Here is a 24071-nt window from a genome sequence, read left to right as displayed (position 1 = left end):
TGCTCGCATTGGGGTTGATGAAAGAACATTATCTGCCATGTTTTGTTTTTTTTTTCTTAGAAGATGTTCCGCATGTATGTAAGGTGTGTTAGTTGATCTGATGTTAATCAAAATGTCACTAAGGTTTTTTTTATCTCTATGAAGTTTAAGATGTCACTTTGGGCTTTAGGAATTTGTACTGGGCATTTTTCAACTTTTTTTTTGACATTTTATAGACAAATTACTAGGAGGTTTAATAGAGAAAACAGAAGACGGATTAATTGATGATGAAATTACTCGTTAGTTGCAGCCCTATATTCATGACAGCAACATTTTGCCTCAAGTTGAATATATATGAATGGAAATGCTGTAACTACTGGACTTTTGCAGCTCAGCCAAGTAAATCCACGTAGAGCATTCAGTTTGAGTTACACTTTGGTGAATTCAGACAGTCAAATTTGCACCATGGACCAAAAACAGTTCTAAACACAGTTTGAAGGGACTGTCATAAAGTTGATTCCAAAATGGGGGTGAAGCAATCCTTTTGGCCAAAGCAGTTTTACACCCTACTTCTCTGGTAAAATAGACAGTTGCAGTGCAGAAGTCCTGTAGTGTGATTAGTGGTCAGTCTTATGCATGATCGAGGACATACAGCCTTCTTAAATGTGTTTTGTTTTTAGCTGACAAGCTAGTTCCTTGCTAGCTGGTATTTGGCTAGATTACATTGTTTGGAGCTCCTACAGTTGTTTCTGTAGTAACTAATTACAGCTCATTAACTACAACTATAAATAAAGAAATCACATATTGTTTGGATTTCACCTCTAACCATTGTTTGTTTTGGTATATAAAAATGTGCGGATTCCACCCTGGTCACTTGAAACACTTTCTAAGCTCTGACTGTTGTAAACCTGAGAGTGGTTTGGCATTAGATGCAGGAATACAACTATTAAGTTCATACCTGGTCGACTGAGGTAATTACTTTACATCCGTTAGCAGTTGTCTCTATGCCATGTCATTAACATTATTTCTGGGAAGAGCTGACATAAACGGAACCTCGGGTAATAATATTGTTTAATGGGCAATAAAAACAAGTATCAAGAAAACCCTGCATTAGGTGACAAAGGAGCTCACTTATAGGCAAAGGCAGCGTGTGGCAAGCTTGCTACGGATGCCATATTTCTACTACATTATTGCCACCTCTGCATCCATATAATTAAACATCTGCCATTCAGTCAACAGTGATAGGATGCGTAATGTTTGTTCTGCTGTTTTCAGCCTCTGTGTACACAACCTTCATTTCTCTTGCCAGCCTTCACAGTTCAAATCCCATAACTGATATTTGGCTAAAATTAGCCAAATACCAAAATCAAAGTCATCAAAAGCTATCAAAGCAACAAGAATTGTGTGGATTGTTATTTGATTTTGTGGTTAAAAAGTTTCATATCTTACCCTTGTCAACTCTAGCAGTGATATGCTAATATATTATCTATCACAGCTGTGCAGAATTCAACACCACTACTAGGTTGGAAGTGGCAGAACAGCAATGCAGCTTTGACCTTGCCAGTGCAGGAAAAGGTGTGCCAGAGAGCTAATACAAGGTTATATGGTTTGTAAGCACTTGTTCATTGTTTCAGCCAGTTTATGTGTCTGTTTTTGTATTTTGCTGGATCAGTCTTCAGTTTATATTCTTATGATAATCCATCCATCATTGGACAAATTGAATATAAACATTCCAGACTAGAAAGTCTGTTGCAGAGCTAACTCACAGACTCACACATTCACAACTATTAAGAGAGCTTTAGATTGTTGGGGAAAACAAAAGCACCTGGAGTAAACCCACTTGTATAAGGGAGGGATATAGACATTCCACATGAGCCTACAGTGCTAACCACTGAACATCTGTTCAGCCCATCTGTGAGGTTTTCCTTTGGAAAGTGCTTCCAAGCAAGAACTCACATGAGCAACTATATCATGGCTGTAATCAAGATATTTTTATTTTACGTGCAAATTTTAATCGCCCTGGCAAAGAAGAGTATTATAATGGTTACTCTTTACTGAATCAAGTTTAATACCGTATGACACTATCATACAAGGGTCAATCACAAAGTGCTGAGACTGCAACTATAACAAGCAAAAAACGTACCTGATTTAATTTTGGCTGCCCTCCCTCTGAAGTAGTCACCTTGTGAGTGATACTCCTGCCAACGGCGACTCTTCATCCTGAATTTCATTTTGGGGGATTGGGGAAGACTTTATATATGTATGTGTGTGTGTGTGTGTGTGTGTGTGTGTGTGTGTGTGTGTGTGTGTGTGTGTGTGTGTGTGTATACAGATATATATATATAATGTGTGTTTGTGTGTCTGTGTGTCTGTGCATACATGTGTATACATATGCATGTGTATGTGTATACGTACACATGTATACATGTGTATATGTATATGTATACATGTGTACATGTATATACCTATATCTATATGTGTATGTGTACACATGTATATGTGTATATACGTATATGTGTATATACGTATATGTGTGTGTGTGTATACGTGTATACGTATATGTGTGTGTGTGTGTGTATACGTGTATGTGTGTATACGTGTATGAACAGAGACACCTAAAGTGTTATTTACACAAATACACAAAGCAAGAAATCTGATTAACATTAAAGCTAATTTGGCTAGCATTCATGCCAAACTCATCGGGCACAGTATTTGCAGGCTAGTGATGAATTGAGCAGTGTCAATGCTGCTTTCCACCACTGACAGCACTTGGTGAAAGTAGCAGCCTTGTAACACGTGAAATGTTCAGTTAAGTTCTAGGTTTTAGTATGTAGGTCATAAAATGCTACAGTAATTTTTGAGGTTGTAAGTAGCACTTGTCCTATATTAGAATTGATTCAGGAGTGTTTCATTCAATATACATGAGGTGGGCAGAATATTAGAATCCGCTCTCAATATAATGCAAAGATTTACTTTATCACAGCAGCTCATACGGTATAAAATGAGTCTACACTGCATCAAAGTTGTCATGGAGTTCAACCAGCCAGGAAGAGATGTTGTTAGACTCAGACTTGGAGGCTTAATTTACCGGAAGCAGTGTACACCACTGCCTACCTGTTACTTATCAAACTCAATTCGCCCGGCACTAGTGATTAGTGTTGTCAGGATTACAATCCACAATTTGAGCTAGGAGTTTGTCACAGAGAATATACCTTAACAGCTAACTAGGGTTTTTAATCTGCTGTACACAACACTTCATGGAGTCATGGAATAGCACTTAAAGCAATCAAAGAGATACTTCTTGATCATATTAAAAGAATGTACACTATTAATCTGAAAGTAATGGCAGAAATAGCTGCAGAAGACGGTAGAGAAATGTGAACGTTCGAAGTAGTCTATAACGCTGTACTTAAAAGATTTCTTTTTCCTCACTTTATTTAAAAAATGCATGAATGTTTGTCTATATTTCAGTGTTTAGCCTAGAGGAGCAGAATGTTTATGCGAATGCTTGTGCTGTGCTTTCTTTTCCAGAATAATTCCTAAAAACTCTAGCAGATGGCCCATTTTCTTCCCTGTTTATTGTGTTATTCTAAACCCTCTGAAACATTGCCATCCTTCCCCAAAAGCCTGTCCCAGGGCAGAAGGAAACAGTTGTAAGATTTATTCAGAAAATAGATGGCAGCATGACAGTCAACAATGCTTGCCTCAACTGTACAATCCAAAAGCAGGTATGCATACATTCATGAGCACGCCGTACAATAATCATATGTGAAAAAAACACACACAAACACACACACACACACACACACACACACACACACACACACACTCATATACACAAACAAATGGAAGCACTCGTAACAGTAATATTATATGATTTTCTAGTTACGTTACTGTGCATAAACAATAATTGCCCGTGCAGTTGCTTTAAAAAAAAACTTTTCAGAGCTTTCTTAATCAGTATTTGCATTTTGTTTTTCTCATACATTAAATGAATCGTTTTCTTTTCTCTCTCTGTCTTCTTTTGCTCTTCTCTTGCGTCAGTCGCAGACGTACTCACACACAGTTGTACACAGCAGATGGCAGGGCATCTCACAAATTACAGCAACTGAAATGTGACTCATGCTCTTCACCAAAAACATGTTTGTTGAACAAACCAGATCTGAGAGGGAGAACTTTTATTCCCCCTCAGCAAAAGGCTTGCTCTGTGGGAATGCCTTGGAAGTTCTATAAAGGACAGAGGTATCATTGAGGAATATGGAGCCAGCGTCACAAGTGGACAAGTGATCTGAACACCTTACCACATTGCTTGTTTACCCCTATTTGACAATACTAAGTACCTAGAATTATTTTCTTTGGATTTACATCATATTACTGTGAAATCAGTGTAAACCTTCTTCCTCTCTTATGTTTTTTTTTCTTCAAAACTGTGGGACAGCATGCATGTTGCTCACAAAACTAACAGATCACATTGTGGCTTAATTTAATTCTTCGGACAGCACTGATGTGATTAAGATGTGTGATGAAGTTGGGGTGTGTTTGTTTGGCTTTGCACTTGTGCGTGCTCAAAAGGACAGTTACTGTATCTAGTTAGTTCTGTAAACCATAAGAAATGGTTATAGGGTAATATCTGAGAACAATGACCATCCAAAACATAGTGTGAAAACATATGATACACTTGTGTTTTACTTGTGTTTGTTTGTTAAATAGAAACTTCATCTGCTGGAGGTGGAGGTACTGTATCAATGGTAGAGACTTTTTCAGTTTATTTCAGAAAAGTATCCCCAGAAAGCATTCAGTATCATCACATTTGTTGTTAAATGGTGCAACTGTAAGTGCTGAATAATGACATTACTGATGACAGCCTCTTTGAAAGATGATGGTCTCTTAGCTCTCTTAGCTTTGTGATAGACTCCCTCATGTAGCAACATCATCCCTGAATTTTATTTTGCTTTCCTGCTTATCCTCTGCATCATTACAAATGCTGTTTTTGCAGGATTTGAAGATCTAGTTTTATTCATAATGTGGTTTGCGTATGGATGCTTTATACATGTGATGATGCACTTTATGTTTTATGTTGCAGTAAAATTAAAGATGTAGGTGTGTAGAGCAAGTCAGTGATAGTTACAGAGATTTCCTCCAACAATAAACTACATCACATGAGTCACGGGAACATTCTCTTTCATTGGCAGTGATATAATAGTATTGTGCACTGTGATTTGATGCTGTGCTTGCAGTCTGCTGTCTTTCAGTTGAGCCTCTATGGTAATGATGACAGCACATCTCCTTTACTTTTCTCCATAGGTTACATTCAGACTCTTAACAGATATACTAGATCATCATTATAGAGCAACATTATCAGGATGAATTTTATTTGGGCTGCAAATATGGATTATTTTCATCATCAGATAATCTGCCGATAATTTTTTATATATGTATATATATATATGAACAGCTGTATCTTTCTGAACAGCAGAAATATACAGCCTACTGTTCCGCTGTACAAAGTTCAGGTTTTACCGGAAGTAAATTAAGACTGTAAGACTGTAGCCAACACCCTCTCCAACCCAACGCCTCAAACCAATACGTGTAATTTTGAAAGTATCAAAAATCACATGCATCATTCCCTCAGGTTTTTTGTCAAACTACTGTGCGTGATAGATTTATGACACACGCACAAGGTCTGATTCATTGTCCCTGCCCAGGTTCCCTTGCAGGAGACCAAAATGAAATTACACTGACATAAGTGAAGGCCTGTTAATTTTTTAAATATAAGGGTCCATGCTCTCTTGAGAAAACTATGTCTGGGTTGTGGTTTCATCAATATTGCCAGGTTGCTAGATTTCCTACTGTTCATCCATCTTAACCCACGGTCTGTAGTATGAGGGGCCTCTGGCCCAGATCTGTCATCCTTATTCACATTCTTTATTCCCTTCTGCCTCATTGACATTGGCAGTAGACTGGGCCAGCCCCAGCTGGCCCATTTTGAAATTGCTTACTGTAGAAACACATCCTCTCAATCACAACAGACTGCTACCCCCATGCCAGCCGTTCAGGTCTCACATTCACCTGATATAACCCCACTCAACTTAAGGGTTTTAAAAAACTGTAATGAAAAATATTCGAAGTAGTCAGAGCAGATTGTGTAAAGAACTGTATAGAGCATATTGGAGAGCTTAGCTCCATCTCAGGAGTATATGTTTTCACTTGTAACTTCTGATTTTGCAGTTTTCTACAATACCGAGATGAGGCTCTCGGGAAGGTAGTCAGATTAGCTGAATGAATTGTACTCACTTTAATTTTATCTCCAGCTTTTTTCACATTATTGTTTCCCCTTGCCTACTTTCTTTAAAGTTTTTCTTAATTTGGATGCTCATAGTGCGATGCTACAGTATAATGCAGTGTTTCCAGTGCTGCTCAGACTCTCGCAAAAGCAACATGGGCAAATCAAGGACAAAAAACCACTGAATGACTACTAGCTAGACAAATAAAGAAAAACAATATAATTCTCCCTGAATTTATAGTAGCCTAACTCAATAAGTTAAAGCTTTGGAGAGATATATTGTAATGGTAGAGTTAATTAAGAAAGTTAATTACAGTACAGTTAGGTAAGCGGCCAGCCATTAATTTATGGTTTGCTGAAATTATTCACTCTCATCATTATTGCTGTCAACAATCAGTCCAGGCTTCATTGTATTTTGTCCAATAGCTGAGATGTCTATGTAGATTGACTTTTGTCTGGATGGTTATTAAGTAAGGCGTATCCATGACAGGTTAAGTTAGGTCATCAAACAACTCCTTATAACAGAAGTCTCTGTATTCGTTTGAGAAGCTGAAGAGAGAACCTACGTGCCCCAAATGTAGATTTTATCAGTTTACCATAGAAAGTATATTGCTTTGACAGTGTTATATGTTTTAATGAGCCAAAATGTTTTCACAGCTAAACATTTTTCTCACCATTGACCAGTTTTTTTTTTCCCAACAGAGACCATGACGACCGCCACCTCCCCCATCCTGTTGAAATGGGACCCCAAGAGTCTTGAAATCCGCACCCTGACTGTGGAGAGGCTTCTGGAGCCCCTGGTCACACAGGTAGTTCAATTCACTCTGTGATGCAAATGTATAGATGTACTAGATGTCCTATAACTACTCAAGAACAAAAATCCAAGTTTTTATGTTCTAGTACTTTTAAAGGTTTGTCTACAGTAATTAATGTTAGTAAGTATTCTAAAGTCTAATGGCGTCATTGGTAATGAACTGTCAAAAGAAAAAAAATGCTTGTTATAGCTCAATATGAGAGCAAAATTGATTACTTTCTGGTTGCAGCTTGGCTGGATCACTTTTTACAAAGATGTTAGCCAAGGACTTTGGCCACACATCACTGACTTTGTTTGGCTCCCAAGCTGAACATGGCGTATCGTAACAGAGTCTGTCACTAGGGTTGGGTATCGTTTAGATTTTGTAGATTCTGATTCAGAATTTGCTTATCGAATTTGGTTCTTACCAAATTGTGGTGCAAATTACATTCATATTATTTGACTAAGAAAACATGTTGTGATTCAAATCCACCTGTAGGTCCTGCAGATTTAGACTTGTGTGACAGAATTTTTACCTGACTCAGAGTATGTGTGAAATGTTTATAAGATCTAATATTAGGGTCAAGTCTTAGAGGGGCTTACAAAGTAGTATATAGTATATAAATTCCAAAGCAAAACTTGGGTTCTTAGATTGATTAATGTCTTTTTCATGCCATCTTAAAAGCACCTGAATGTACCATCAACTGCATTACATTGCAACAATAATTAGTTATAATACCAAATGTTGTCAAAGATGAAACATCAATTGCTTTTTACAGTGCTGAATTAAATATCTCAAGCAACATTTAACCTTTGCAAGTTTAATTTCAAAACATTAAGTGAAACCAATTTCTGCCTGGAAGATACTGTAGGGAAACAACATTCAGAAATCTAAAAATCTTTGGTCTGCTTTGGGAAATAAATTAAACTCTGTTCCATTAGGGAAAACCGAATGGCAAAGATTTTGACTGCTAGGTATGATGTCACTGTCTCCATCTGGAATCCTACCAGAGACTGGCACATCCACAGTGATGGCACTGATGGGATCGCCGAGTATACCAGCGGCCTCCCCCTTTTTGCTGTGAAAAAGGTTTTTTTATTGAGTCCAGTCCGGACCTGAAAGCTAAAAATTTTTTAGCCTGAACCTGTGCTGAGCCAGAAGCCACTTTTAAGATAAATCCCATCCCACTCCCACCTTTTTCAAGATATTTCTCCTGACATTTCTCTTGACTCCTGAAAAGCTGTCCCAGCGATTCTCTGCCAGATCTTGAGAGTGTAACACATGTAATGACATACAGAGTGCTGGCAAACCAGAACTTTCTCCCAAATACTGCAGTTTGACTGCTGCTGATAACTACAGATGTTGCTGAGAAAACAATTTTCCTTTAATGTTGCTGGTGTGTGTTTCCAGCTATACTCAAGTATGTATGTATATATAGCAGTGCATATATATTTAACTGAACTTATATGCCTTTTGAGGTTCATTAGATTCCTTAATTAACCAACAAAACTGACCAAGGTCCTCTTAACGTATACTGATGCATGTGTTTGTATTGCAATACAACAGCAGAACATGCCACTGTAACTTACCCTAGTTTTTCTAGAAATCCCCCCAAAAAATCTAGCAGACTTAATTGTAGTAATCTCAAAATGAACACAGACTCTAGGTGGGACTGTACCTATTTATTCCAGAAAGGCATCATTGACAATTATCCCATTTCTCCAGGATGGCTTAATAAAGCTGCTTTTTTGCCGGTAATGGCTGACCCACTGACAGTGGTAGATATTGAATTTGGAAGGGCTAGATTTACTCACTGTCTGGGAGCCGAAGTCCATCCTGTTTACTCTTTGGTCCCCAAGAGAATGTTTGAGTTTGTCAGTTTTTTTTTTCAGGTTTACCTGTTACACCACCAATACACAGCCCTTTTATCTCCTATTGTATTTGCTTTTGGAAGGGATTCCATGGTAACACATGGATAGCCCTGACATTTCACTAAACAATAGAATACAAAAAAAGCTATTGTGCAGTTACACATGAAATGAGATGTAGGCTGTTTCAAAATAAGAAATGGAACTGCTGAAGTGAACAATAAAAATTCCGGCCATGCAAACATAAACAGGAATTGATCTTATTCCCAGGAAATAGAATGTTTTAGCAAGCTGTCATTCCATAGTAGCTCATTCCTCTATTTTAACAGAAAATACCTTCCGGCATCAGTAAATAATCCTCCACTTCAGGGTTTGGAAAGGTGATATGTCTTTTGAGTCCTAAAGCTTCAAGTAAAATCACAGATTGTTTGTGTTAAAGTCCAAGTTGAGTTGCAAACCTTTTTGTTATTTACAAGTCTAGTTAATATCAAAACAATTGTAAGTTTGGCTCAGGTTTATGTAAAGTGACTTAAATCCAAGCTTCTCATTAGGTTTCCTTGTTTTCTTGTTTGGCCACACTAACAAAAACTATCCATTACAACCCAGTGATGCAGGCTTTGGCGATAAAATGTCTTTATTTTTATCATATTCATATCAACAACAGATGACCCAACATGACCGTAGAAGGGGCCGGGAAGCTTTCAATAGGGTCACTTGTTGAGTCCACTTTAAATAGTGCAAAATATGGCAGAATGTGTTGCTGCATATTTTTTAACTGTGAACAGATGTAACATGCTTAAATGAAAATCCTGGTCATCCTTGAGACCATAATTATACTAGACTTGCTTGTTTGATTTTTTTGATTGCTTGATTTTTCCTGAAGCATCATTATGTGCCCATCTGCTCACATAGACAAAGTTATGTTCATGGCAAATCACCAAAATATCAAATAGTCAGGGGAGAAAACAAATTTTTTTCGGCCAAGGAAAATGCATTGTCATAAAAAGAGAGTCCATTAGTAATTCCCATTGTGGTATTTTTTGTATCCAGTCATCCTGTCCATTCGTCGCACCACATTGAGCACATACAGTATAGGGCTGAGTGATGGCTGAATATGAGCAGATGCTGAGAACGTGTTTCACTCCCGATTTATTCTCATAAGCTTTGTAAGCTTGAGTTATTGCTGGCCATCAAACATCAGCATCCGTCTCCTTATCCCTGCTCGTATGACTTTATGGGTTTTTGGGCTTATATGCTTTAATTGGATTACATTTAAACTTCTAAATAGCCACCATTACTGTTTGCTTGGAAGAAAACCCAGACATGCTTTTTTCAATTGGCATGATCACACTGTCTTGAATGGCATTGGCAAAAATTATCTAAACAAACCCCACTAAAGTATTCACACTAAATTTAGGCTGGTTTGAGCAGAGATTTGAAGGTAGACAGTGTTTAAAATCCAAGTGAGTGGGTTTCAATTTAGAGTTCAGCTGTGTGTACTCTTTTATTGTCTGTCAACTACATCCTGTGCTTTTCCTTATGAGTGGTCATCAAAGTGACAGGTAGGTAATTGCTTAATGTTAGGAGGATGAAAGTGTGATGAGCTTTTTCTCTTAACATATAGTGATCATTATTAATTCCTATCTACGGCAATGGCAGTCTGCCCTTACAGAAAATTATGTGTCTGACCTCCTTTTATTTTGAAAATGATGAGTCTTCCCCTTGACATCTTAATTTCGTTTTATTGAAATAAACTTTTCTGTTTTTGCAACAGTGATCCCTGGATTAATTAGAACAGCTTCACTCTTGGTGTGTGAATTCCCTAACACAAAGCTCATTGATTTAGCCAGAAGAATTGAGATGTAGGTCTTTTGTCAGGCAGGCCTAGTAATAATCATCTGATTCTGTCAGTGTTGTGATCTTATGGAGTTTTACTAGCATGTGCTTGACATTGAGATTTAAATGAGGGGATTTTGCTGTACTTCTCTTCTAACTACGTTTTACTAAATCATGTGCAATTAATTTGCTCCTTCTATCTGACTGTGACCTTCTTTGAATTGATGGATATTACAGTTAATAATGATTCATCGTCTGCTCTACTGCACAATAAAAGTAAAAAGCTGCAACAAAGATGGTACCGTGGGAAGATGCATTTACTGCACACCTATGGGAATAAGCACAATAGCTAGCTCTGGTAGTCCATCTTTTCAGCAATTGCATTGGAAATGTGAAGCATTTTCGGATATGAATGAGACACTGTGATCAATTTGGATGATTCAGTGTGTTTGGATGGAATAAAAGGTTGCCTCAGGTGGATAGACAAACAGACTCACCCTGACATTGCTTGAAATAGCAGGTTCATTTATCATGGCCCAGCCTCTCTTACCACTGCTAGAGTACTTGGAAAGTCAATCGCTAATAATACAAAGGAGCCTACTTTATCACTGCATATGAAGGCAGCATGGCTCTAATATAGTAAACATTTTTATGCTGCATATGATAGCAATATTTTGAAAGAATTATAGTATAGTAGCCTTGACATGCAGGTACTAAAAGGTGGTCTGTTTTCATTTACTAAAGTCCAGATTTAATGTATGTTGGTAAAGAAAACCATTCATTATTTTCTCTTATATGCAGTACAATACAGTACAAGGCATATGGAATAAAATTAGTAATTGCTTAACAGTGTTTAATTATGAAAACATTAAAGGCAATGTTACATATTGTAACATTACTTGAAATTTTTAAAATACTCATACACATGAATGTATCCAAGTATATGTAACTGAATACAAAATGTTAATCATTTTGGTAAACAAACCAACAGGCCACCAGCAAACACAATGGAAAACAAAATGTATACACATTTTATTGTATCACATTGGTCATAACTGCACCAATGTTGCAGCGTGTAATTCTGTATACTACAACACAAACATGTGGACCGTAACAGTGAATGAAATTTTAAGTTCAGCTTAAAAAGGGACATCTTTTGTTCTTGGAAACATATTTAGAGGGGTGTATAGAGTAGTACTGACTCCCCTCTTTGGCTGAAGGTAATACCTGCAGCTGTGATGTGTTTAGCTAAGGAGATTCTGTCCATACTTTGTTTTACACTTTTTTCACTGTTTGTGCAGGATCCACTTCTTTAGCAATCTTCAAATCCAGAAGGGATTTATGTGGTAGAATCTGTACTGTAAATTCTCTACCCCACTTTTAGTGTTTGTGTTTTTTTATACTATATTAATTTCCTGTTCAGAGTGTTTTCTATCCACCAGCCAGACATACAGTACCTGGTAAACCAAACACATAAAATGTTAGCTCTTACAGGGTTAAAACATGACATGAGTACCACTTGTGCGAAACAAAGTGGATTTACCCCTGATCTCTCTGCCCTAATTCTGCCTCTTGGATCGGATTTTCACCATTGGGATGTTTGGTCATTGACATACCATTTTGCCTCTATGAGAAGTAGGGAAGAGCCTCTCTGCTGCACTATCTGTCCAGCTTGCCAGACCAGAGAGAGCTATCAAATAATTTCCAAGTTATGGTTTCCCGCTTCAGGGGCCTTTGACTCCCCTGGCTGCTTTTGATACTCTAACATGGATTCACTCATGGTGAGTACTCATGCCAGCCTTGTCAGTGCAAGTTGCTCCTCTTAATGAATGTTTGATCTCCGAGGTCATCTCTTATGTACTAGCTCTGTATCTTAGGAGACCTGGATGTTGGTCTATGCTACGTGCACAGCTGATTCCGGTCCAGCACTGTGTGAAATTCTTCAAATGTAAACAACTTACAATTAGGTGCTATTGATGTCTATATACACTGACAGTTGTGCAGTCGCTGTTGGTCTTTGGTTCGTCGCATTGTAAAGCTGAACACTGGCTTGATAATGAAGGCCTTAAAAAACAAGTCCTGCTCTCAAAGCAAACACAAACTTAGGTGGAGAGAGTGAAGTTATGAGTGATGAATTAAAAGACAACACAAGTAAGGTACTGTCTGTGTTGCTGCTGGTCAATATTCGCATAAATATTTTATTATTGGTGTTTTGGGGAAACAGCAGAAAAGTGTTGTGGATATATTCTGATTTCTTTTGGTTTCTTGGCCATTAAGTTAAAAGCTTTTTTTCTTGGCATATTGGCATATTTGACTTTACAGTCTGTTAATGGGCTAGCTAGGCACCTGAATGGCAGAGTTGACTGTCAGCAGTGGATACTCTAACCCCAAGGCCAAGGTTTGGCTCTGAGTATTGGTTGGCACCTGACACACATAACACACACACTTGCTCTAGTCAAGGGGCTTAACATAAAGGGAGGGGAAACGACGGCGGCAAGGGGATTAAGGCTTCATGCTGCATCACTGTCATAATCCATTAAGCTGGCGGAAAAGGAGGAAGCCTGGACCTCAGACAGACACTTTTCGAAGGCAAGGAGGGATGCTATACTTCATCCTCAGAGTTTTCATTGAAACCACGGAGCAGTTGCTCTCAAAGTTGTGAAATTTTGGACAGTTTGGAGAGTAGTCGTAATTTTAGGAATATGATGATAGCTTTTTGATAACTGTAATATCTTACTTTTTTGGGAATAACAAAATAGTTTTAGGAAATATGACTGCTGTTAATAACTTTGGGCTATCTCAGAAACAACATTAATGCAGCTGTAAGCGTACGGAGGTATCCACTATTGAAGCACATCCACGTTAATTTTGTTTGAAATGATACTCTGTCAGACTGCAGGCAAGCCATATTGAGATAATATAGGGCATTGTCTAGGTTTTGGATCCACTGTCGAAATGGGTATAGCACATTTTCTGATTCATTTTTTTAAAGCTAAGTACAGAAATAAAAAGGGAAAAAGCTCAATGTATTTGGAGATGTGAAGTCCTCCACTCTTTGTACTCTTTTCTATCACTTGTTTGAATTTGAATGACAGTATAAGAGGCTTTGAACCCTGTGAGAGGCAGTAATGTTCAAAGGCTGTCTGGAACCCCTGCTTCTTGGCGTGCTCCTCATCGGACACTTGCCATATTACAGCAAGCAATACTTAATTTAAGTTTGAGGGGGAAGCAGGGGAATGAATTAGACAGCTGGAAAAACAGTGACATCTTGTTAAGGACAGAGTATGGTTTAAAGATAATGTGACAGCCGGGACTTAATAATGAGATTTTCTAATTTGTTGTTTTTCACAACAAAGTTTTAGTTCAAATTTGGTGTGATAGACACAAATGTTATTTACTGGTGATAAACTTAGATCTGCGTTATTTTAACGTGCAGGCACCATGAATAAAATTTATTTTAAAAAGTAAAATTTTTATTCCACTTTTGGTATCATTATGCAATGCATGTGACACATTTGGAATCCTTCATTGCTGGCTGAGTTGGTCCTCCTGCCTCCCATGATTTCGTGACATTAGGTCAGTTCTCTGATGTTTCTGCTCTCAAACGTTTGTTCCCCTGAGAAAGTGTAGCCTTTATCTTTGTCGGCCTTTATGCCAGACTGTATTAAGTACGTATTTTTGCTTCATAGCGAGCTCTATTAATTGTTAATGCAGGTAAACACCTTGTCCTGTAATGCACCTCTTGTTTGTGAAACACAAAAATTGATCAGATATTTTCAATTAAATAAAAGCAACGTTACATATCACAGTTGATTTTGTAGTGGGCATATGACAGCTTCCGGTGGACAAATATATAGCTATATATATATATAGTACATGCAAATTGCATATTCTACAACGCTTGCTGATGTTACATAGAGTGCAGTGCTTCCCAAACATAGAAGCAGGTATATATTAAGGTATATTTTAGCATTTTTTGTTTTTATTGTTTTATCCGTCTGAGAGAATATTGCCATTCCGCGGTTGAATAACTAGTAATCTATCTCCCCTCGATCTACCCCTCCCGTACCTGTTCGTTCTGCTATCACGAGAAGGGTCTACTGTTAATTGCACCTGCCCTCGGATGTGACAGCACATGCGACATTCGTCGCCAGAGGCATTATGTTTTTTGGGTTGTCTGTCTGTCTGTCAATCAGATCCCGATCCGTCCATCCCATTCTCATGAACGCGATACCTCAGGAACGCCTTGAGGGAATTTCTTCAATTTGGCACAAATGCTCACTTGGACTTAAGAATGAACTGATTAGAAATTGGTGGTCAAAGGTCAAGGGTCAAGGTCACTGTGATCTTACCAAAAACGTTTTTGGCCTTAACTCAATAATGCATTGTGCTAATTTTGACAAAATACACTTCATACCTCTTATTAAATTCATTCACTACATGTATTATATGAGTCTGTGCAGACACTGATGTAAACTGCAACTTGAGTGGTTGCCGGAGGCATACTACCGCTATGCGGTAATCCTAGTTTCCATCTCTGTATTTTTTGTGAGAAAGACCAACAGTTTATCAGTCTTATAATACCCTCACAATTTAATTGAAAAGTTTGCACTTGGCCAGTGCATTCATTTCTCAGTTAATCTGGCAGTGACTTTACAGCAGTTTTGCACTCCAGAGCTCTCAACTGCACTCACACTGCTTTTAACATGTTGTTGAATATCAATGCATTGTTATTTATATTCTGTCTAACACGTGAACTCTTGGCGTCACACACACGTGGTTGATTTATGGATTTACTTGTATATACTGATTGTCTTTCTCTTTTTATCTGTTGTTCTCTCCCTTTCTCTGTTTGTCTTTATTGCGTGTCATATACACCATCTGTGTCTCTCTTTCTCCCTTTACCTTCTGTATACCCAGAAGTGGTGACAAACACACATACACAAAAAAAACCAATACAGTTAAACCAATGACCAGAAAAAGGTGATAGTCAGTAAGCTATTTGTTTTGCAGTAATATGATGAGGTTGACAGCTGTGTCATTATGTAGAGTGCCCCGTTAGCTTCTTTCTTCTCATTACCTCTGCCAGTGCCTTGGGGTCAGTCCTGGATCCTGTGAAACACACCTTCATCTGTCTTTAGGCTGTATCTTCTGACACCTTGCTATGTCAGCATATGGCTTGCCCCGGGGTTCTGAAAAGCAGCCATGCACAGTTGCTGGTTGCCCACTGTCTCTGTCTGCTTTTCTACCATAGAAAATACACCACTTCAGAAAAGACTGCCTGTCAAAAACAATACTCCATAAATCCAATTTCTATTTTAAACTCAACATTTTGAAGAATTTAAGTGTAAATAATTAAGTGAAATAATTAAGTGGTATAAGTGGTAATATACTGAACATAGAGTTTAAAAAGAGTTTTTGTCACTCCTGCCTTCATAAAGTGTTACTTTGTCTTATGTATGTGTTTGATGAAAGAGAAGCAGGAATGTAGCAATAATTTATTACAAAATAGCAACAATATACAATGTAAATGGTTTTTATGGAAGAAGACCGAATAAGACATGATCTGTACTGATGGTCACCGGTGGCCACTTTAAATTCAGGTTATTGCCAGCTATAGTAATAAGTGGATATATGCACTGTATGTCCATACATAGCTTGCCATCTATGATGGCCGAGTCAGAGTGACAGGGACATCAAGGCCAAAGCACAGCTCATACTTGCATCTGGGAAACATTTTGCTTTTGTCATCAGGGAAAAGGAAATCATTTCCTTCTTTTTCTTCTTTAAAACACAAAGCAAACGCTGGCACATTACCACATTTCAAAACCTTCACAGATTAAACGTAAAAACATTTAAGCGTAATTTTATCTTTTTAATTTGACAAAAGTTTTCAGTTGCCTTTAATTCACACATTGTGGTACATAATATGAGAAACTGAAATGTATAGGTTAATCACCCACATCTACAAAAACTCTATATTTTTACAGTTACCATCTGTAAATTCTGTAGTTTTCATTAAACTTCTTGATATACTTTACCACATCAAAAGCACTTATTCCTCCTACAGAAACGGTATTTAAAATATTTATTAGTGAAAGAGAGAGTCACTGTTTATTCATTCATGAATACTGCTGGCCTCATCCCTAAGAGCTGTGGGAGCAGCAGAGGAGAGTCCAAGGTCAGTATGCCCTGCAATGTCTGGTAATCTGTGAACCAGGACACTGTTGTGACAAGCTACTTGGATTAATTATGATCACCAATGGTGTATCCATACAGTTCTGCATCACCAGTTATATTATGAACCAACACAAACACATACTTACTCTTACGGTACAGTGCCCTATACTGATAAAACTGTGACACAATCCCTCACGGCCTACGCTGTGCAGATGCTGAGCAGATATATGAGTGGAATACAGCTGATCCGTTTGGGATCTTCAAAGGACTCTGACAGTGAGCAAGCAAGGCTCTTGCTTCCCTTGTTCTTTTGTGTGTGTGCAAGTGTGCAAGAGAGAGACAGAGAGGAAGAGGATGAAAGGGAAAGAAGCAGACACATAATCTGAGACTCTGGTTGTCTGCATATTTGGCTTGGAGCAGGATCAGCTCAGTTGTAATCTAAATGAGGCTGAATAGCCAAAAATGTGTGTCTCTGTCTTGTTTCTCTATCCATCCTTTTCTATATACCTGTGCTTTTTAAATTTTCTTTCTGTGTTACTTTTCTGCAGACAGCAATCCTCTTCCCCTATGGCCTATAAATCTGAGTTAACTTGATGAACATCGTTATTATTTTACAGAACAGAAAATACGATAAAACAAACCATTTACATGAATAATTGAGTTTTCCAAACTCATCTTTTACTCCCTCTAGTTTTGTCTCCCTTTGCTGAGTTTTGTATTTACAGTGAGACAGATTTATTGTTCAATATAAACTTTTCCTGTGGTTCCCTGTTGTCCAACGTTGGGTAAATTCCGTGGGAAGTTGCATCACTTTGTTTGAACAGAACTGAACTGAGTAATTATTTTAGTTTTTGTGTTAAATATTTCATCTTTGCACAGTGTGAACTCAATTATTAAAAGTAACCCTGGAAATCAAATTATACCAGTTTGTATAGACACGATGTGTACACGAGTCAGTCTTGCTGCTTGAGATCTTGAACTTGTATACGCTACCAGTCAAAAGTTTTAGAACACATGTTTTTTCCAGCTGTTATTTACATAATTCAATGTCTCAGTGTTTTTGAAATTAAAGCATAAACAAATAAAAAATCGGAGATTATTAAAAAAAGGAATCGTGGAATCTTCTAGCTGAACTAAATTTGATCAAAATTTTTGACTCCTTCAGCAGCCGAACGCACTCGTAGCATTCTTTCTGCAATCGAAATGAAACATTGTTTGAAAAGTTCTTCCCAGCACTGTTGCACAAGTTCCAATGAATTTGTAACGTTTGAAGTTTGCTTTGCTTTCACCTTCTGTCCAGTTCATCCCAAACCAGCTCCATGGGGTTTAAGTCTGAAGACTGTGCTGGTCTTCCATCATGTGAAGCTACTGTCTAGTTCTGTTCTTCTAATATTTTGGGGGATTATGTTACTCTAGGAGGAACCCCTGACCAACCAGTCTGTCTTACTCTGTTACTTGTCTTTATCTCACCATATATACAATATAATATACAATATAATATACAGTACTATTTCCTGCATTGCAGTATTTTCCTAATAACACATCAGATGGTGTAGTAACACAGTTTAAGCCAACACTTCCTAAACCTAACCAAGTATTTTTGGGCCTAAACCCGACCAAAACATGACTGTTCCACAACCCTAACTGTGTGTGTATTATTGTTAACATGACAACAAAGGTCCAGTACGCCTGCCCAGGTACAGTCCTGTTGGTCGTATCCAAGGGTAGGGATGAGCGACCTAAGCGGTCCTTTAAGTTGGACTATATGTTTGTGTATCCAGTTTCTTTATAATTGTATTAACTAATTGCTGCAATACAATTGGTCTAATTAATGTTAATGGTATCTAATTTTTTTCTTATTTGTCATCACAAATCAGTTAATTTGTTGCCCGGTAATGTCTTCACGGGTTCACAATTTAACATTATATGTAGCTGGAATGACCTTTTTTAATGCAATTTTTTGACATTTAATTGACTACACTATAATCTATAGGTTTATGGCAGCTAAACACAGGCCTCTAGACACATGACAACATAACTTGGGCTCCATATTATTGCTCCTCAAAGGCAACCCATGTTTTGCTCATTTAGCATGAGGTAAAATACATCAATTATCTAGTAATCAGTAAAAACAAAGGCCAAACTACCTGCAACATTACTTTAGACTGTTAAAAATCCCATTGTGAGCAAGTGCTAAAATACTGTGATGTAAATCAAGAGTTGGGTGTGACCGTAAATACAAGGTTGAAAGCCATGGTTAAATCCGTGGGTTGTGACGTTTGACAAAGGATGGGCGTGGGAGGATTTTAAAGGCAGTGGTGAGGACCTCAAGATTGAGAGGAGAACAGATTAATAAGGTGTCATCCTCCATGTGTTGTGGGGTTATGGGAGCAGCAGAATTTCCTGTGGGCATCTAAATATTATCAGCAGGTATGTTAAAAAATGCAATTGGAAAGACAGCAGCTGGGGGATATCGTTGAAGTTTTTTTAGTCTATCAGAGCTCCTTGACAGAGCTTAAGTCTCAGTTTATTAACCGTTTAGTTGGTAGGCCGGATGTTCAGTGGGTGGTGAAGATGTTGGTCTGCTGTTTAGAGGGCATCCGTACCGTTTAGATGCACATGACCTCTGTTATGGAATCCGTTTTCTTCTCCTACAAAGTCCAAACCTTATTGAACCTTGTTGTTATAATGCTATTCTCACACATTCCTTAAAGCCACTTTTTGTTTGGATTTCTGCACTAATTTCTTTGGCACTGATCTTTGTGACCATACCTCACACTTTAGGCCATTTCAGAATGAGATTTGAGAAAGCTTTAATGTGGTTTGTCTTTGAAGTGAGCAGCATTTCAGATGGCATATATTTTGCCCTTTGTTATGAAGATTATGTGAAAAGCTCAAGGCTTGTCATGAAAAAATTAAACCCCAGTCAAATGAGGCTCATTGGCATTTACACCGAATAGGAAATTATAACACAAACTTTCTGTAATTTCTTATATTCATATATGTAAGTGGGGGTAGAAAGTTTGCTAGTTAAAAAGAATGCATTGTTGCTGAAATTTTCTAATTGGCCAGCATTGCATATTGATTTCAAACCTCACTTCTGCTGTTTTTTTTTTTCCTTTTAGATTAGTTCCCCAAGGGCTAATCATTGGCTTTTTTTCACACACTAGATGAATGGTATTTTTAGATAGTTCTTGGCATCCAAACAAGTTTTTTTTATTATGTTTGTTTTGTTTTATTTTTTCCCACCTTTTTTCTCTTAGGTATGCTCATAATTATTTCTGAAGAAAAACAATGTGCCACAGCAGATATTTGGATCCAGAGTTTGGCTCCTGCATTGGGCTCTGTGAAGGGTTTGGGATGATCTTCAAATGGGTGCAAAATTGTCCTTAGAAAACATCGAGTGGTTTAAAGCATGTCAACCTGAAAAGCACTGCCAGCAGTTATTGACCCTGTTTAGCTCTGTCAAATGTGAATCAAAAATGTTCTGTCATGCCTCAAAAATGAATGAGGTAACCTCATTGAGAGCAAAAAGACTTCTGTGCTGAGAATGATAATGAAGGAATGGGAGGATAGGAAAATGGGCTAACAGGGTTGTTAATGAGGAAATATGGGGAAACTGAAAGTCTATTGCACTCTCGAAGCACAATGTACGTGAGAATGTGAGAATCGTTATCGCAGATAACGCCATTCTTCTGGTGTATAAAACTGGAAATGCAGAGCCCAGATTTCAGTTTTTCTTTATATTCTTCATTGTATGGCACAGTTCCTCTACAGAATTCATTTCTAGGCTCTAAACTAAGCAAACTTTCAGAAGGTTTTATGATATGGTTGCCAGCGAGCAAACTGAATGGTTGAGAATGTGAGAGCATGAAACCCATGCAACCCTTCCCTTTTGCCACCCCAAAAACCCATTCGGGTACCAAGTTTAATGCACGCTATTCTTCACTGCTTCGCACTTGAGCACTTGTTAACTTCAAAAGATATTTAAAATTGGGATATGATACAAACTGAAGAAAGCCTTCATCTTAAAAATTCTAAGATGTTTTTATCCGCTCTGCAGGATACAGGGCTACAGTGTTGTTCCTATCAGGTGCACATAGCAGGCACAGTTCGCATCTTTAAGAACATTTCTGTGTAGATATACTTCACAGTAAGTTTGCATTTTTTTCCTTATATGCAAATGTGCAATGCAAGTGTGTGTTGATCTCTGCATTTTACATATACTTGTCTTGGCTTGATTTAGTTTGTGTGCAGATGGATGTACAGTTTACTGGAGATTAAGCAGTCAGTAGTTGTGTCGTTGTATTGTTTCTACAGTGACACACTTGGTGATCACCCAGCGTGTAACATGGCTTGAAGCCATCACAGTGCCCATCTTGTGCAAACAGGTTTCTGTATTGTCCCTCTCATAGCTAGGTGAATGATTCACCCACTTGGAAAAATGTACATGACCCCCCTTGCTTTTGTCCCCTGAGCTTTTTAACACATTATGCACTTAACACATGGGCATACTGTAAATGGCCTCATCAGTTATTCAACAGGGAGCATTATGGTTCTCACTAACTGTAGGAGGGTGCCAAAGGTTAACAGAATCTCTCAGGAGCTGCGTATGTGTGTGCCTGATCATGCATGTGTGTAGCTGGCTTCAGGTGCACACACATGCACATGCCCTTCTCTAATGTTCAACAGTTAAAGTGCATCACTCATCTGTTGGATGTGAGTCTCAGAGGCTGAAGGTGGAAAATTGAATGGCCACACAGAGCCCCAGGGATTTACTGCTGAGTGGAGAGTCCACTAGCCAGTGCTCTCGAGAGGAAAGGCCACATGGCATTTAATAGTATTGATCAGCAATAAAATGGGAGGGCAAGGCACAACAACTCTTTATGCCTAAAGGAAAGTTTTACCATACTATCGCTGCAGCATAATCACTCATGTATTACCTGGTAACTGTTTGCTGTCTGAACCTGAAGGTTGTGGGACAATGGGAAGGCTCTGATATAGTGTAGTATGGCTTGCTTATGGGGGAAAAAAAAAAATTCATGCTAAAGGCTGTTATAACAGCTTGACACGGGTTTTTGTTGGGGATGAGTTTTGTTCACTAACATTCTAGCGCAATATTTCAGGGTCCAGTGATGTGCAAATGTTTGTTATCTAATCAGCAGTGAGCTTCCATATTTAAGTTGCGGTATAAAATCCTGTATATTTGAGAAAGATTTAAAGTCTACCATGTATTTGAAGAATTTACAATATTGCAGTAGCAGGGAAAGTTAATTCAGCACAAGACAAATGTAACAAAAGAAGTACTCTGTCATGGTTGACCATTTCCAGTGCACAAGCTAGCTGTATACTTTAAGTGCCCATGACATGAAAATGGAAGAGCAAATTCTGTAATTTATCTCATGAGTTATACAAGTCATGTGATGCTAATGGAATTACAAGCCTATCTATGTAGATATGATTTTTCCCTCTTCCTGTTCAAGATCATCGCCTTTCCTCCCACCCACATCGGCCTCACAGACCTGTGTAACCGTGTTTTTGTGTCTGCTTGAGTATGGCTCAGCAATTTTTGTGGTTTGAGCTCTGTGGTCCTGTGTCTTTCTAGCCCAGTGACCGTGTCTTGATGTGATGATGCGGTCATTACTGTGTGTGTGTGTGTGTGCGTGTGTGTGTGTGTGTGTGTGTGTGTGTGTGTGTGTGTGTGTGTGTGTGTGTGTGTGTGTGTGTGTGTGTGTGTGTGTGTCCCCTTCCTAGCACGAATGCTCTTGGGGAACATCTGGAAATGGAAGAGCAATGGCCTCAGGTGGTCCACATTCACAATTCACAACGATCAGCTGTCCACATGCAACTCATGCAGTATTTGTTATGTCAATATGAGTCCAGTCAGATATATTTGTAAACTGTTCAGCTGCCAGTTGTTATAAAACCTTTTTTGTGGAGCCTCATCCCTGTGAATCTCTGTACTTATGCCCTGAACTGTTACTGGTAAAACTTTGTATATGTGTGCACCTCTTATAAATGAATTGGTATAAATACAGTATAGGCTAAATTTTATAGGATAATTAACTGTAAATAACTTTTTATTCTTTATTTTACTTGAATAATGTTGATACTATTAATGTCAATGTTCAGGTTCAGGATTTTTCTTGACTCAACCCTTAATAGCAACAGTACCGCTACTGTCATCTTTTAATAATATAACACAGCAAGAGCAGCAGTGCTACCACGAGACAACACCTGCAGCCAGATGCCTAAAGCCCTGCACAAATGCAGAAATATGCATGCATACTCCTTTCATCAGAATTTATAAAGCCGTGCATAAACATTGTTCGGGTTTATAAATCTCACTCATTGCATAATTGCCTGCACATGCGTGAGCCTGATTTACACCTCCACAGTTAGCCATGGATGACTGCAGACACATCCTGGTTTAAATTTGTATACCTATGTCTGCTCCACCAGTGTCTCAGTGGAAAAAAAATGGCAGAGAAGAGGCACAATTTCACCAGCTGCAGTGGTGAGGCCCTCCACCAGGGCCGGAGCAGGCATCCTTACTCAAGGCCATTACGTGTTGAAAATGAATGCATCACACATGCTGCATCTCATTAATCACCATCAGACATCAGAAAGGTAATCAGCAGTTACTTTGATCATAGCATTAATGTCAGAACAGACTTTTTACAATAAAAGAAAAAGTCTATTTTTGACATTGACATTAACATAAATTTTATAGTGTTAATTAGACTATAATGATTTAATTTGGACTCAGTAAATCTGACTAATTGTCAAACATCTTTGATTTGGTCTCTCACCTTATACTGTATTTACATTTCCACTCACGTTGAGCTCGCTCTGTGAATTTGTGTGTACAGATGGTAGGCAAGAGGTGTGCACTTTGTTTTATAAATACCAATTAACATGTGGGGAATGGGAATGGAATACGCATGTTTTTTCTGCGTATGTATTGTGTTTACATCTGGCCTCTGGAGGACCACAGCAAATAATATAGAATCTTACATAAGCACCATTTACTGATAATACTGTGTGGAAGACCCCTGTGGTTCAGCACATAACAACATAAAGAGACAGACTGCTTAGTGTCTCTGTTTTCACCCGCAAGAAGTGTTCACA

General features: G+C 38.2%; 1 protein-coding gene across 2 annotated transcripts in view; it reads left to right on the top strand.

Moving 5' to 3' along the window:
* The window catches only part of ctnna2 (catenin (cadherin-associated protein), alpha 2), a 347985-nt gene that overhangs the window by 66337 nt on the left and 257577 nt on the right, over positions 1-24071 (top strand). For both annotated transcript variants that reach the window (XM_040147173.1, XM_040147174.1), the window contains exon 2: positions 6965-7071. In XM_040147173.1, coding sequence (XP_040003107.1) covers positions 6965-7071 — 107 coding nt within the window. The remainder of the gene's footprint in view (positions 1-6964; positions 7072-24071) is intronic.

Source organism: Xiphias gladius, chromosome 15 (assembly GCF_016859285.1).
Source record: "Xiphias gladius isolate SHS-SW01 ecotype Sanya breed wild chromosome 15, ASM1685928v1, whole genome shotgun sequence".
Lineage (NCBI taxonomy): Eukaryota > Metazoa > Chordata > Actinopteri > Istiophoriformes > Xiphiidae > Xiphias > Xiphias gladius.
Note: the sequence above shows the minus strand (reverse complement) of the source record. Positions and strands in the feature narration are given on the sequence as shown.